The 16099-nt window shown below is 44.5% G+C and overlaps 2 protein-coding genes across 22 annotated transcripts in view; both read right to left on the bottom strand.

Annotated features, from left to right (window-relative positions):
- Positions 1–7251, bottom strand: part of ARSG (arylsulfatase G) — a 147943-nt gene extending 140692 nt beyond the window's left edge. For 2 of the 4 annotated variants that reach the window (XR_013407105.1, XR_013407107.1), the window contains exon 1: positions 6941–7250. The gene's annotated coding sequence lies outside the window, so the exon portion shown is untranslated. Of the gene's footprint in view, positions 1–6940 lie in introns of all 4 variants that reach the window. The other 2 variants (XM_015120179.3, XM_077972587.1) reach the window with 2 other exon arrangements.
- Positions 7252–8677: 1426 nt separating this feature from the next.
- Positions 8678–16099, bottom strand: part of AMZ2 (archaelysin family metallopeptidase 2) — a 52036-nt gene continuing 44614 nt past the window's right edge. For all 18 annotated transcript variants that reach the window (XM_077972595.1, XM_077972591.1, XM_028836719.2 and 15 more), the window contains 3 exons: positions 12245–12408; positions 10623–10799; positions 8678–9008 (listed from right to left, as the gene is read on the bottom strand). In XM_077972595.1, coding sequence (XP_077828721.1) covers positions 8853–9008; positions 10623–10799; positions 12245–12408 — 497 coding nt within the window. In that variant the 3' untranslated portion in view covers positions 8678–8852. The remainder of the gene's footprint in view (positions 9009–10622; positions 10800–12244; positions 12409–16099) is intronic.

The raw sequence follows: 16099 nt of genomic DNA, 5'->3' as shown, positions 1-16099 counted from the left end.
GTTGTAACCTGTAAGTAAACAGCACGGACTCTACATGCCAGGGGTTGGCAAACTTTTTCTGTAAAGGTCCAGATAGTAAATATTTAAAGCTTTGCAGGCCATGAGGCCTCTGTCTAGTCAACTCTGCCGCTGAGGGTCAAAAGCAGCCACAGACAATATATAAATGAATGAACATGGCAATGTTTCAATGGAATTTTATTGACGGATACTGAAATGTGGATTTCACAAGATTTTCACACAGCAAATATATATTTTTTTTCAATAACATAAAAACGTTAAAAAAAACACACACACACACACTATTAGCTCTCAGGCTGAAAACATAAAAAATAAACAGTGGACTGGATTTGGCCTGTGGACCACAGTTTCTAGCCCCTCCACCACACATCTGTAACATTGGCACAGGTCAGTACCGCCAGAAGCAAAACTCTGAAAACTAACAGTCCTGACCCATGGGAAAGGATTTATTGTGGTCAAAGTAATTCTTAGATCATAACTGCCCCAAAATAGGAACGATGAATAAGTTAACCCTTTTTTTTGGGGACAGAGTCTTGCTCTGTCACCCAGACTAGAGTGCAGTGGTGCAATCTTGGCTCGCTGCAACCTCCACCTCCCGAGTTCAAGCAATTCTCCTGCCTCAGTCTCCCAGGTAGCTGGGATTTCAGGCGTGCAACACCACACCCAGCTAATTTTTGTATTTTTAGTGGAGACAGGATTTTGCCATGTTGGCCAGGCTGGTCTTGAACTCCTGACCTCAAGTAAGCTACCCACCGTGGCCTCCCAAAGTGCTGGGATTACAGGCGTGAGCCACTGCGCCCAGCATTATACACCGCGTCCGACATTATAGCTAACACATTTGCTAATTATGTTTTCTTTTTTTTCCTTTTTTTTTTTTTTTTTTTAACTGAGGCAGAGTTTCACTCTTGTTGCCCAGGCCGGAGTGATCTCGGCTCACTGCAACCTCCACCTCCTGGGTTCAAGTGATTCTCCTGCCTCAGCTTCCCGAGTAGCTGGGATTACAGGCATGTGCCACCACACCCAGCTAATTTTTGTATTTTTAGTAGAGGCGGGGTTTCGCCATCTCGGCCAGGCTGGTCTCGAACTCCTGACCTCAGGTGATCTGCCCACCTCAGCCTCCCAAAGTGCTGGGATTACAGGCATGAGCTACCACACCAGGCTGTTATTTATGGTTTCACTTCCCCTGATTAAAAAGATTGGCTTTAAGCCTGTTGACTTCAAGAGGTTTCAGTTAAAAGTCTATATAGGGTTCTATGCAGATTTTCTCTCCCCAAAAGTAAAATTATTCTAGTTATAAAAATGAGTTGGGCCAGGTGCAGTGGCTCACGCCTGTAATCCCAGCTCTTTGGGAGGCCGAGGCAGGTGGATCACCTGAGGTCGGGAGTTCGAGACGGGCCTGACCAACATGGAAAAACTCCGTCTCTACTACAAATACAAAATCAGGCAGGCATGGTGGCACATGCCTGTAATCCCAGCTACTTGGGAGGCTGAGGCAGGAGAATCGCTTGAACCTGGGAGACGGAGGTTGAGGCGAGCCGAGATCCCGCCATTACACTCCATACTGGGCAACAAAAGCGAAACCCCAAGTCTCAAAAAAAAAGAGTTAAGATCATGTACTACTCTTTTAAGACCTATGTATCCGCAACTAACACAAAATGTGTCCAAACCTTTTAACAAAGTTATAGGTTTTATACTCCAATAACATGTAATGCAGCTTTTGAGCATTTATTTGCCTTTCCCTTTGCTTAATACCTGGTGATAAAATAGAAAATGGATTATATGTCAGAATTCTCGTGGAGCAGATTCAAATCACCAAGTAGTATTTATTACATTTAGTTCCCATACTCCAATTCAACTATTGTAAATCAGAAATCATCATGATCCTTCAGCTGGGTGCGGTGGCTCACACCTGTAATCCCAGCACTTTGAGAGGCCGAGGCATGCAGATCACTTGGGGTCAGGAGTTTGAGACCAGCCTAGCCAACATGGTGAAACCGTGTCTCTACTAAAAATACAAAAATTAGCCGGACATGTTGGTGCATGCCTGTAATCCCAGCTACTTGGGGGGCTGAGGCAGGAGAATCACTTGAACCTGGGAGGTGGAGGTTGCAGTGAGTCGAGATCACGCCACTGCAACCTAGCCTGGTGACAGAGCAAGACTCCATCTCAAAACATAAAAATTAAAAATTAAAATAAAAAAGAAATAATGATCCTTATTTTCAAAAGTTTGCAAATATGGGGCTCACAAATAGGGAATGAGAGTTTAGAAGCCATTGCCTTTAAATCTTTAAACAGTGGCCAGGTGTGGTGGCTCATCCCTGTAATGCCGGCACTTTAGGAAGCCAAGGTGAGTGGATTGCTTGAGCCCAGGAGTTCAAGACCAGCCTGGGCCACATGGCGAAACCAAAATTAGCCAGGTATGGTGGCTCATGCCTGTAGTCCCAGCTACTCGAGAGGCTGAGGTGGGAAGATCACTTGAGCCCAGGGGGCAGAGGCTACAGTGAGTCCAGATGGCACCACTGCTCACAGCCTTGGTAAAGAGTGAGAGCCTGTTTCAAAAAAGAAAAATTTTGGCTGGGCGCAGTGGCTCATGCCTGTAATCCCAGCACTTTGGGAGGCCGAGGGGGGCGGATCACGAGGTCAGGGGATCAAGACCATCTTGGCGAACACGGTGAAACCCCGTCTCTACTAAAAATACAAAAAAAATTAGCCGGGCGTAGTGGCGGGCGCCTGTAGTCCCAGCTTCTCGGGAGGTTGAGGCAGGAGAATGGCGTGAACCCGGGAGGCGGAGCTTGCAGTGAGCGCCACTGCACTCCAGCCTGGGCGACAGAGCGAGACTCCGTCTCAAAAAAAAAAAAGAAAAGAAAAATTTTAATGGTTATGCACATTACTTAAAATGACCTATTTAAGGAATTCAGACACGTTACACGCAAAAATGATCACTGCTATAAGCACACATTGCATTGAGAAAAGAGACGCTGCCCTTGTTTTCAGATTTGTGTTTATATTGCATGTGTCCTAAGTGAGGGTGACCAGAGCCCAGAGCTGGGCCAGCCCCCGTTGCATAAGTAAGGAAACTGGGTCCCCCTAGTGTTCAGTTCTCGTAATGACTCTCTAAAGGTGCAGAACAAGAAAAGCGGCAAGAGAACTTAGAACTTCGCTTTCCATGTAACAACTCACACCCAAATCAAACTACTTCAATGACTATCCGCTTCCTACAGGGAAAATTAGACGGGAAACCTGATGCCCAGAACATTTCCCCAAATATTACTGAGAAAATACATATTGTGACCATGTATTTGTGTCATTTATACGCCTTTCCAGCAACTCAAGAACAAGCACACTCACTTCCCTAACAACTTATACACCCTAGAATTCGACCAAAACTTTAAACACCTTCTCTGCACCGGCACCTCCCATTCTTAGTCCCAACTTTGTCCCTGAGCTCCTGATTTACATCTGCCCGCACAGCAGGGCATGCATATAAAACTAGGCATCTTCAACTTAAAGTGTCCTCAGCAGAACTCTGGATCCTCCTCCTCAAACCCACTCCTCCACACATCCAGTCGGCTCTCCTTTCTAAATATATCCAGGAGCTGACTGCTTCTGCCAACTGCACCAGGACCCTTGATCCAAGCCAATATCATCTTAGCTGGATTATCACAGTAGTCTTCTAGCTGGCCTGCCTGCTTCCACTCTTGCAACACGCCACCCCCACCTTAATTTTCCATACAGCAGCCAGAGTAATCCTCTTACAGCACAAGTCTGATATAAATCCTTAGCCGTGGGCCCTGTGTGAACTGCCTAATGGATGCTATTCCTTTTCCCTCTGCTCCTGCTACACTAGCCTCACTGGCCCTTTTTTTTTTTTTTTTTTTTTTTTGGCGGGGAGTCTCGCTCTATTGCCCAGGCTGGAATGCAGTGGTGCGATCTAGGCTCATTGCAACCTCCGCCTCCCAGGTTCAAGTGATTCTCCTGCCTCAGTCTCCCAAGTAGCTGGGACTACAGGTGCCCACTACCACACCCGGCTAATTTTTGTATTGTTAGTAGACATGGGGTTTCACCGTGTTAGCCAGGATGGTCTTGATTTCCTGACATCATGATCTGCCACCTTGGCCTCCCAAAGTGCTGGGAATTCAGGCGTGAGACACCGCGCCCGGCCCTTCCTTTTTTTTTTTTTTTTTTTTTAGATAGAGTTTTCCTCTTGTTACCCAGGCTGGAGTACAATGGCACAGTCTCACCTCAGTGAAACCTCTGCCTTCAGGTTCAAGCGATTCTCCTGCCTCAGTCTCCTGATTAGCTGAGATTACAGGCACCCGCCACCACACCTGCTAATTTTTTTTTTTTTTTTTTTTTGTATTTTTAGTAGAGATGGGGTTTCGCCATGTTTACCAGGCTGGTCTCGAACTCCTGACCTCAGGTGATCTACCTGCTTCGGCCTCCCAAAGTGCTGGGATTACAGGTGTGAGCCACCACGCCCAGCTTCTCTTACTGTTTCTGGAATTGTTCTTATTGTTGCAAGCTTCAGGCCTTAGCATTTGTGGTTCCCTTTGCTTGGTACTCCCTTCCCTGAGATGTGTATGCAATGTGACCCTTCAGTTTGATCACTTCCAAATGCCACCTCCCTAAGGAGGCATTCCTGTCTATCCTGTTCAGAATGGTACTTGTTTCTATCCGTTTACTTTGACATTAGGTTATAACAGCATCCACTTTGAGAGGCTAAGGTGGGCAGATTGCTTGAGCCCAGGAGTTTGAGACCAGCCTGGTCAACATGGTAAAACCCCTCTCTACAAGATACAAAAATTAGTCAGGCGTGGTGGCACGTGCCTGTAGTCTCAGCTACTTGGGAAGCGGAGGTGGGAGGACCACTTGAGCCCAGGAGGCAGAGGATATAGTGAACCAAGATCACACCACTGCACTCCAGCGTGGGTGACACGGCAAGACTCTATCTCAAAAAAATAAATAAAATAAAATAAAGCATCTGTTTATTCCTTGACTCTCTGTCTCATCCACTAGTGTATTAGGGTAGGAGTTCTTTGTTCATTGCTATATTCCCAAGGCTCTGAGCAGGGCCTGGCACCCAGTAGGCGGTGCTCCATGAATATTGTTGAATGAAAAAATACATGAATGAATGAATGAGTTACAGACTTTTTTTCCCTTTAGTCACACAAGAGAAAAAAATGGTATCTATTGACAGTTACAGCTCAGGAGAGTCTGTGCTGCTATGAAACAGCTGGAGAACCACAGGACACTGAAAGCATCATGCTCAGAACCCACCGGTTCAGCGTCCGAGGCTGGATGGGTCTCAGACTGCCCAGCAGTAGTGTACTATACAGGTGGGTCAGCTGTAAAGAAGAAAAAACTGATCCATGAGCCGACACTAAAGAAAAGAGTGGGATGAAATCAATACTGGGTTAAGTATGGAGGTCTGTGAGTTTGAACATATTGCCCCAATAGATTTTAACTATTTTCCAGTAGACTTTTTTTTTTTCCATAATGCTTTCTTTTAATGCCTCAACTAGTCACAAGAGCTTTACTAAATATTGCAACTATTGGCTGGGCATGGTGGCTCACATCAGTAATCCCAGCACTTTGGGAGGCCAAGGCAGGCAGATTGCTTGAGCTCAGGAGTTCCAGACCAGCCTGGGCAATGTGGAAAAAAACCCCAACTCTAAAAAATAAAATAAAATAAAAATACACTGGGCATGGTGGTGCACACCTGTAATCCCAGCTACTTAAGAGGCTGAGGTGGAGGGATCACTTGAGCCCAGGAGGTCGAGGCTCCAGTGAGCCGTGATCATGCCACTGCACTCCAGCCTGGGCAACAGAGCAAGACCCTATTTCAAAAATAAATAAATATTGCACGTCTCTTTTTTTGGCACTAAGGCAGAAGTACATAGACTGATTTCTCCAACTTTGAGCGATCCCAGATGGCTCTACTTGAACAGAAAAGAAATTGAAAGTTCAATCGTGTATAACCCCTTGTAAACAATCTGGGGGGAAAATGGTTAGGTTCTGGCTGGTGATATTTTACTTCAATGAGGTCATGTAGCACAGTGAAAACAACAAATAATTCAACATTAGGGAGACTTGGGATCTGATCCCATTTTTGCCATTGGTTAAACAACAAGCAAGTTTACTCGGCTTGCTGCAGGCTTGCGTCCTCATGCATGAAATGGACTAAACAATCTCCACATTATTAATGCTTTACGACTCTGCTTTCCAAAAATGGAAATGCATTTGAAGACAATACCAGGCCCTTGAAAATGAAGGGGGGAGGGTAAGAAACAAGCTGCAACAGAGAATAGTATCAAGCTTTTAAAGAAACAAGTTAATAGCAAAGCCAGAGGCCTTTACAGTGTCTATGCCCTTTCAGCTTGAATGTCAGCACTGGCTGTACCGACAGAAGACTTGCATGACCTTTTCCTGAAATAAGCCTTCCTCTCCTAGCAACTCAGTATCATGGGTACATTTTTCCAGGTACACTAGAGTTGGGTACTGGTCTAGAGCTGCACCGTCCAATACAGTAGCCACAAGCCACATGGGGCTGTTGGGCACTTGAAAATGTGCCCAGTTGGAAGTAAGATGTACTGTAAGTGTAACATACACACGGGAATTTGAAGACGGTACCAAAAAAAAAAAAAAAGGGATATAAAATATTCAGCATTGATATTGATATTGATTGAAATAATATTTTGGATGCACTGGATTAAACAGAATATACTATTAAAATTAACTCCACTCGCTTCTTTATGCATTTGCTAATACGACTACTAGAAAAATTCAGCATACATATGTGGCTTGTATTATATTTCCATTGGACGGCGCTACTCTAGATATCAGAATCTAGAAAGTGACTGAGATTCAAACTCTTCAATGAAGCATTTTTTAAATACTCTACTGGGAAGTTGATTCCACTCACTGCTCTGCTGCCGTGGCGGTCCTGACTTTCCAAGGCCATGCCCAGAGCGCGGCACACGTGGCTCTCCCCCAGGCAGGCCTGCACGGCGGGCGGCAGTGGAGGAGGTTACCCTGGGTCGCTGACGCCAAGGGAGGCCAAGCGACCCACCCCACACTTCTGAGCCCCGCCGGGGGAAGTCCCCGGGCGTGGAAACAGGCGGTGCGCCGGCCGTTCGCAGCTGCTGAGCCCGCGCGCCCGCACCCGCCTGGGCGCAGCCCGGGACAGCGACGCGCTTCCTGCCCGGGAAGGGCCCGAGCGCAGGGCCGGCTATAGCGGTCCCGCAGCTGCCTGCTTGGATTTTAGCACTCCCGCTCCCAAGAGGGAGTAACGCGTCCTTCTGTCCCTCTTAGGGCTTGAAATGTAAATTATTCATATCAGGGGAATGTGTGTTTCAAAAAGCAAGCTAAACAAGAACGGACGGGTAATCCTCGCCAAATTCTTCTATTTAACCCTCACCATTAAAAGTCTGAGGCCTGAAAAACCTCTTGACCGGAAAGATACCAACTCCACAGGTGACTGGGATCAGGATCTACGACAAAAATGAACAGCATTCCAAATTCACTAATTTCTAAGAGTATTTAGACAGTAGAAAATTATTAATTCTTTTTATTAGCTCAATACTTTGTTCATTCAGCATTCAGTATTCTCTCCAGTTAATTTTAATAGCAAATCACCATTTTCTAAAATGACTTAAATGGGTTCAATCAAGTAGGAGAATGAATCCAAGGGAAACCACTGACTCAGATATAAAATGTGCCTTACATCATACTGCAAACATCAAACAATGAAGAATCTAGGTTTCAAATTTATACATATATATATATATCTCAAGTCTTACCCTCAAGGTAAGATAGGAAAGTGGGAAATGCTGTCTGCTCACTGGCATTCCATATTCACTGTAATTTCTAGATTTCCAAGATACATCTATCTAGCAGAGGTGATTTGTCAAGTCTGAGGTTTTCCACCTCCACCCCCATAGCAATGGGGCTGACGTTCACGCTCTGCAGGTCCTCATCAGCATTCATGGCACCCCGACAGATAACCCCATTAAACTCTCTCCCTGACTCAAGTAAACACTTCACAACGTAAGAAGGTGAGAAAGACATTATTACTGAAATAAACCTGAAAGTTGCTCTAAATCTATAGAAAAAGTGCAACACTCACAAATATAAATACCATTACACACTATTTGTAAGATCCCTCATAAATAAATGACTATGTTATAGCTCAGAACTGCAACAGAACTCCCACCACCAAATGTTGTGGTAGTGTAAGGACCATTGTTATTTTCACTTACAAATATTCCTGAGAGGTCATATTTTAAGCGGCTAAAAACTGATACAAGCTGTTCATTCTTTCAGGGATAAGGTGACAACCAGCAAGAGAAAAAAATGAGGTAATGCACTCCAGAGAGTAAGGAAGTCTCTCGGAAGAGGAGGGCTGTGGTGACGATCAGAGCCCACAGACGTCCAAAAATGTGACTTGGCTGGGCCTAACAGAGGGGAGCAGCTCTTCTAAAAACAAAATCACCCCCTGGAAATTATGTTGGTTGGTTCCTTGGGATATCTACCGTTCTTTTTCAAGTTATTTACTTGCTCGTTACCACCAGTCCCAGCTTTCTTGGGAGACATAAACATATTTGGGGAATGGAAATAAAGTGCTTGCTGCCACAGACCAGGCCAGTAAGATAAGAAGATAAAGAGTTTCTAGAGTTTTTATTATTCAGTTTCAATTCAGGTACCTGAAAGAAGGTTCTAGTCTGTTACTCTGACACAGCACAAGATCAGTAGTTTATTCTGATGAAGTATCCCACCCAAATGAAAGCATAACATGCAAGTAGTCATTTATTTCAATCACTCCTATTTGAAGGTCCTTATTTTTGGAGAACAGCCAGGCATTTTATTATCCACTCTTTCCATTCCTTAAAGGCTTCCACGGGTTTCGGTAAATTCCCATTACCCTCACGACTGTGTTCTGGAGTTGCTCCAGGTGTGCCAGAAGATTCGTCATCAATCCACCTCACCAGTGCCTGGAAAAACAGGAAAGATGCGCATTTCAACAAACCACAGCAAAACACTATCAGGCAAGAGAAGAGCATTGGCCTCTAGATCACAGAGTGACATCTTACCCCACGAAGATGCTGCATTTGATAATGATGGTGTGAATATGAAATAATGCTTATGATATACCGAGTGAAATGGCGCATACCAAATATACACAGAATTACAAATGATGTCAAAAGTATGCACTGAAAAAAGATGAAAAAGAAATATACTCATTCTTACACTTTGTTACTAGCATGATAGGATGTTATTTTTTCTCAACTTGCTAAATATTCCACAAGGCATTATATTAATTTTTTGGTTTTTTTTTTTTGAGACGGAGTCTTGCTCTGTCGCCCAGGCTGTAGGCTGGAGCGCAGTGGTGAAATCTCGGCTCACTACAAGCTCCACCTCCCAGGTTCACGCCATTCTCCTGCCTCGGCCTCCCGAGTAGCTGGGACTACAGGCGCCCGCCACCACGCCCAGCTAATTTTTTGTATTTTTAGTAGAGACAGGGTTTCACCGTGTTAGCCAGGATGGTCTCAATCTCCTGACCTCGTGATCCGCCCGCCTCTGCCTCCCAAAGTGCAGGGATTACAGGCATGAGCCACCGCGCCCGGCCGGCATTGTATTAATTTGACATGTACGTATATACATATATAAGTGTACACATAGGGATGGATAGACATATGTATGTGAAAACACGTGTGTAGACATTTCTGTGCAGTCACCTGAATGCGCAGTCACATCCATGAGTAGCCACATGAATGTATATTGATGTTTGTAGGCATGTGTGGGCACACACACACGCATACTCAGATTAGGTACTTTCCTTCTTCCTTTTTAAAGAAAATCATTTTTTCCTCCTAATGAACATCATACCTCTGTCCCATATTGGAAAGATAAATCTTGTCCACACACTTATAGGGTTTAAAAAATGAACTTTGGCCGGGCGTGGTGGCTCACGCCCGTAATCCCAGCACTTTGGGAGGCCGAGGCGGGCAGATCACAAGGTCAGGAGATCGAGATCATCCTGGCTAACACGGTGAAACCCCATCTCTACTAAACAAAATACAAAAAATTAGCCAGGCGTGGTGGCGGGCGCCTGTAGTCCCGGCTACTCGGGAGGCTGAGGCAGGAGAATGGCGTGAAGCCAGGAGGCAGAGCTTGCAGTGAGCCGAGATTGTGCCACTGCACTCCAGCCTGGGCAACAGAGAGAGACTCCGTCTCAAAAAAAAAAATGAACTTTGCCACACATATCAATATTTATTCTGTTCTGCAAAGTCAAACTCTCTTGCCCTTTGCCACACATATCAATATTTATTCTGTTCTGCAAAGTCAAACTCTCTTGCCCTAAATGGAAGAGAAGCAGGGAAACTTCTACTATTTCGCATAGAACTGTAAGCATAAATCACTCAAAGGCAAGCTGAAGTTTTTAAGAAGGGCATTTCTTCGCATGTTTTTAAACCACAGCTTCCTGCTTATCTTTACACTAATTTCCTCTGATAAATTATAACTCTAGAGAAGGATATAATAGAAATGTCAGTTTGCTACTCAGATAACCACTTCCCCCTCTTTACACTGTCCACCCCGCAACTTACTTTGTATCTTTCTACAATGCTGAAGCCAACAGCACACTGCAACTTGCGCAAACAGATAGGACAAAGGTTTAGAGGGCGCCGGTCAGCTTCTTCCAAGTGGTTGGAGCCTTGCATTAGGCATGCCAGCCACTGGCAGTGTCGCAGTCCAAATATGTGTCCGATCTCATGGGTTAAAGTCTGCAAGACAATCATGTTGAGGCTTTATAAGACCACCATCACATTAAGCTACACGTCTCTTCTTTTTCTTGCTTCTCCAGGAAACACAGGAATCAACTCCCTTAGTATTATCACCGAAACTTCACCCCGTCCAGACCTTCAAAGACTTAATAATCCCTCATCTCCCCAAATGTCTTACTGCCTTTCTGCTATAGACTTCCTCAACCTCAACACCGCTGACATGTTGGACCGACAATACCAGGTTGTGGGAGGCTGTCCTGTGCCCTGCACAATACTTTGCAGCATCCCTGGCTCTACCCACTAGATGCCAACAGAACTCCCTCCCTGATGGTGAAAATCAAAAATGTCTCCAGACATTGCTAATATTCCCTGGATGGCAAAATCACCCCTGGTTGAGAACCCTTAATCTAGACTAGGGTACTCGTAATTCAGATTCTGGGGCCCTTCCCCTAGAGATGCTGATTTCAGTAGGTCTGGGAGAAAGGGGGCTTGATGTGCATGCTAATGAGAACATCAGGTGGCAATGACACAGGGGGTAGTTCTAAGAGGCGTAGCTCTCAAACCCCAACAAATAGTACAGGTGAAAGCAGAATTTCTCTAGCTGAAGGAAAAGCTCATCTCTCTGGCTATGGAAAAAGGGGAGATAGGCTTTCCACAAAAGCGAGCTGGGGATATCAGGAACTGCCAGGACAACTACAGTCAAGGGTAGCCTGGAGCCCAGGGCAGGAAGGCCCATGCTCCCAGAGAGGCCAGAAAGCAGAGGTCCTCCAAAGGCCTGGGGAAGGCAGCTTTGCCCAATGACCACAGTAGCTTGAAAAAGTAGGTCACCCAGTAACACCAGAATTCAGGAATTACACTAACAGCATGTGGGTACAGCCAAGGCTGCCTGTAACTAGTAGTACAAAAAATTGGCACTGATACTGTAAATTTCAATATTAAGGTATCCATTTAAATTGTTTTACTGGGCCGGGCGCGGTGGCTCAAGCCTGTAATCCCAGCACTTTGGGAGGCCGAGACGGGCGGATCACGAGGTCAGGAGATCGAGACCATCCTGGCTAACACGGTGAAACCCCGTCTCTACTAAAAAATACAAAAAACTAGCTGGGCGAGGTGGCGGGCGCCTGTAGTCCCAGCTACTCGGGAGGCTGAGGCAGGAGAATGGCGTAAACCCGGGAGGCGGAGCTTGCAGTGAGCCGAGATCGCGCCACTGCACTCCAGCCTGGGTGACAGAGCCAGACTCCGTCTCAAAAAATAAATAAATAAATAAATAAATAAATAAATAAATAAATTGTTTTACTGATCATTTCAGTCAAGCACTATGCACCAAAATTATACAAATGATACAAACTCATTTATAATATTACCTTAAGGACTGACAATATACAATTTACGGAACTAAGATCTCTTTTAAAGAATCGTCCTGTTGGATTTTTTTAATAACTTACCTTACAGGATCGAAGTAGTAAAACACTAGTTATTTCTGGAATATAATAGTTGTTGAAAATTGAATAGTCACTTGAAGATGTTTTTTTGAGTTTCTTCACTTTGCCTTCATAGCGCATGCTATAAAAATCACTGCCATACCTGGCAAAGCTGAATATCCCCACACCTACAAAAGAGGACAAGCAGCGACAGAATGAGAGTAAGGTCCCTGAGGAAAGACCAAAGAAAGAAGAGCCTGCTGGCCCATCTGGCCAGTGAGTACACCTCTGTGTCACTGTGTCCATACCATCTGACACATTTATGGTTTGCCACCAAAAAGAAAGACTTTTGCCCCAGATTTCCCTATCAAAACCTTTTGCTGCTATTCACTTTGCCTTGCCCTGTAAAACTTAATGGACTTGAGGTGAAATACTGGAGAAACTGAAGTTTCAGAGAGTCTTTTCCCACAAAAGAAGTCTTTTTCTGAAAGTAGCAAGTACTCCAAATCACGTACTCAAAGAGGAATCATAAAAAATAACCACTTGGGTTGGGCGTGGTGGCTCACACTTGTAATCCCAGGACTTTGGGAGGCCGAGGCAGGTAAATCACCTGACGTCAGGAGTTCAAGACCAGACTGGCTAACATGGTGAAACCCTGTCTCTACAAAAATACAAAAATTAGCCAGGCATGATGGCAGGTGCCTGTAATCCAAGCTACTCAGGAGGCTGAGGCGGGAGAATGGCTTGAATCTAGGAGGCAGAGTTGCAGTGAGCCGAGATCGCACCATTGCACTCCAACCTGACGACAGAGCGAGACTTCATCTCAAAAAAAAAAAAAAAAATCACATGAACAATAGGCAGTCATGATTTCACTCTTTAAGGACACACTAAACAGATCTGTTACACGTGTGTCTGGAGGGGTTGCTGGCCTTCCCTCACGCAGCACTGACTGAAGACAACTGCCCTGATGTCTTCAAGACCATGCTTTAAACCACGGCTTTAGACAGAATAACCCCTTCCCCTGACCCACCCCCACCCCCTTTTTAAAGAACAGCCCAACTCTATTATGTCACTAGTGTCTGGTGACCAGAATAAATACCCTTGTAACTGACTTCCTGTGTTACATTTAGAGTTATATCAACCATCTCTGCAAGCACAGAGAACACGGTTTGCTACATAACTCACTCTACAGGGTACTGCTTCATAATTCGACTTGTTTACATGATCACTTTTATTTATGTCTCTCATTCAGTTTTTATTTTAAAGTACTACTTTTTTTTTTTTGAGACAGTCTTGCTCTGTAGCCCAGGCTGGAGTGCAGAGGCGCAATCTCGGCTCACTGCAAGCTCCACCTCCAGGGTTCACACCATTCTCCTGCCTCAGCCTCCTGAGTAGGGGGGACTACAGGCATCCACCACCACGCCCAGCTAATTTTTTTTTTTGTATTTTTAGTAAAGACGGGGTTTCACCGTGGTCTCAATCTCCCGACCTTGTGATCTGCCCGCCTTGGCCTCCCAAAGTGCTGGGATTACAGGCGTGAGCCACCATGTCTGGCCAAGTAATACATTTTTAAAGAAAATAAACTTGGCCGGGCGCGGTGGCTCAAGCCTGTAATCCCAGCACTTTGGGAGGCCGAGACGGGCGGATCACGAGGTCAGGAGATCAAGACCATCCTGGCTAACACGGTGAAACCCCGTCTCTACTAAAAAATACAAAAAACTAGCCGGGCGAGGTGGCGGGTGCCTGTAGTCCCAGCTACTCGGGAGGCTGAGGCAGGAGAATGGCGTAAACCCGGGAGACAGAGCTTGCAGTGAGCTGAGATCCGGCCACTGCACTCCAGCCTGGGCGACAGAGCGAGACTCCGTCTCAAAAAAAAAAAAAAAAAAAAAAGAAAATAAACTCATAGATTTGTCCAATCTAATTTGATTCAAAAACAACTTATTCGCCTCCCTTTACCCAGAAAGTGTAGACTGATATTAGAAAATTAGGGAAAAAAGCATTCTGGAAGTTAAGAAAACACTAAATCTATTCATGTTATCACAAGTAACCCCCTCTGGCCAATCAAGTGTGAGCATATCTCACTACAGTAATACTTTCAGCAAGGACACTTCTTTCTTCCAATAATCCTGCAAACAGAAGATTATTTTCTTTTATAGTCAATGCGTCCCAATTTAAAAATATGAATCTTTGTAAACTTGGAGAAAACAAGACCACTGTGTTAAGATACTGTCACTGTGTAATCCTGCTACTTTCCTATGTCAATCTTTCATGTCATGTAATATTTAAGAAACTTACAAAAAAAAAGAATTAAAGTAAAAACCGTTTGGGGAAATGTTTCCTGACCTCCTCAAATATGTAAGATAAATCAGCTAGCAATATCTAGATAAACGAACATGTGGTTTTAAAATTTTTTTTTAGCTGGGTGTGGTGACTCACACCTGTAATCAAAGCACTTTGGGAGGCTGAGGCAGGAGGATCGCTTCAGCCCAGGAGTTCGAGATGAGCTTGAGCAACACAGGGAGATCCCATCTCGACAAAAAAAAAAACAAACAAAAAAAAACAGCCGGGTGTGGTGGTCCTGTGGTACCAGCTACTCGGGTGGCTGAGGCAGGAGGATCCCTTCAGCCTAGGAGGTTGAGATTGCAGTGAGCCATGATTACACCACTGCACTCCAGCCCGGGTGACAGAGGGAGCCCCTGTCTCAAAAGAAAAATAAAAGGTAGATAAAATTATTTTTCAATGTTTCCATCTCTATCAGGTTAATAATAAAAGAGAAAACATATGATAAAAAGCTACCGCACACCACCAAAGTCAGTAACAGAGTAGTGACCCACGTCTCCAAGAATGCATGTTGGTAGGGCCATGGGGGGATACAAGGAATCTCACATAAATGGAGAATAAAGAATAAAAGAATAGGTGGGAAGAGATTCCATAACCCTACAGCCCCCAACTCTAGTAGAAACATTTGTACCAAAAAGTTTACCACCCCCCACAAATCCTAAGGCTAATGTAACATCCAGACAGACCATAAACTCTAAGGATATTCCCTGTACATACTCCCCATCCCCAGAACACTAATAAACCACACCCCTTGGGGGGCCTTTTCCCTTTCAAGTCTGTCTTGGATTCTTGGGGGTGAAGTTAGAGAGGTAAGAGCAAAAATGAAGGGGAGGGGAGAAGGTAAGTAGGAAGACGACAAAAAAAAAAAAGTTAAAAATATAACCGGTTTCCGGAACCTTTCCCATCCCCAATATTACCATGCAGAGTTCCTAATGAGTCAAGGTTTATTACATATCTCAAATCAAAGATGGAAGTTTTGACTTTTTAAATTAAAAAACAAACATCATAGGATGAGAAAGAAGTATACACTTACTCTATAGCTCTTCTATCTGTGCAAGATGATTATGAAAAGAACTGAAAAACAATTAGCAAGATTTTCACATCCATTAATAATAGCTCAAACTGTAAATGGTTTAATTCACCTTGCTACTGAATTACTGACATTTACTAGCTGTTATGCTGAATGCCTATATATATGACAGGCCTATATATACTTTTTTTTTTTTTGAGACAGGGTCTCACTTTATTGCCCAGGCTGGAGTATACTGGTGTGATCATGGCTCACTACAGCCTCAACCTCCTGGGCTCAAGCAATCCTCTCACCTCAGCCTCCTGAGTAGCTAGGACTACAGGTATATGGCACCAAACCCAGCTAATTTAGTTTTTTTTATTTTTATTTTTTTGTAGACATGTGGTCTATGTTGTCCAGGTTTATACACACTTTTTATGTATAGGCACTTTTATGTAAATTAGCTCCAAATCACTCCATGATGTGGATATTGTTACCTTTAAGGTCATGTACATAGTGAACGGCCAACT

The sequence above is a fragment of the Macaca mulatta genome, chromosome 16 (assembly GCF_049350105.2).
Source record: "Macaca mulatta isolate MMU2019108-1 chromosome 16, T2T-MMU8v2.0, whole genome shotgun sequence".
NCBI classification, from domain to species: Eukaryota; Metazoa; Chordata; class Mammalia; order Primates; family Cercopithecidae; genus Macaca; species Macaca mulatta.
Note: the sequence above shows the minus strand (reverse complement) of the source record. Positions and strands in the feature narration are given on the sequence as shown.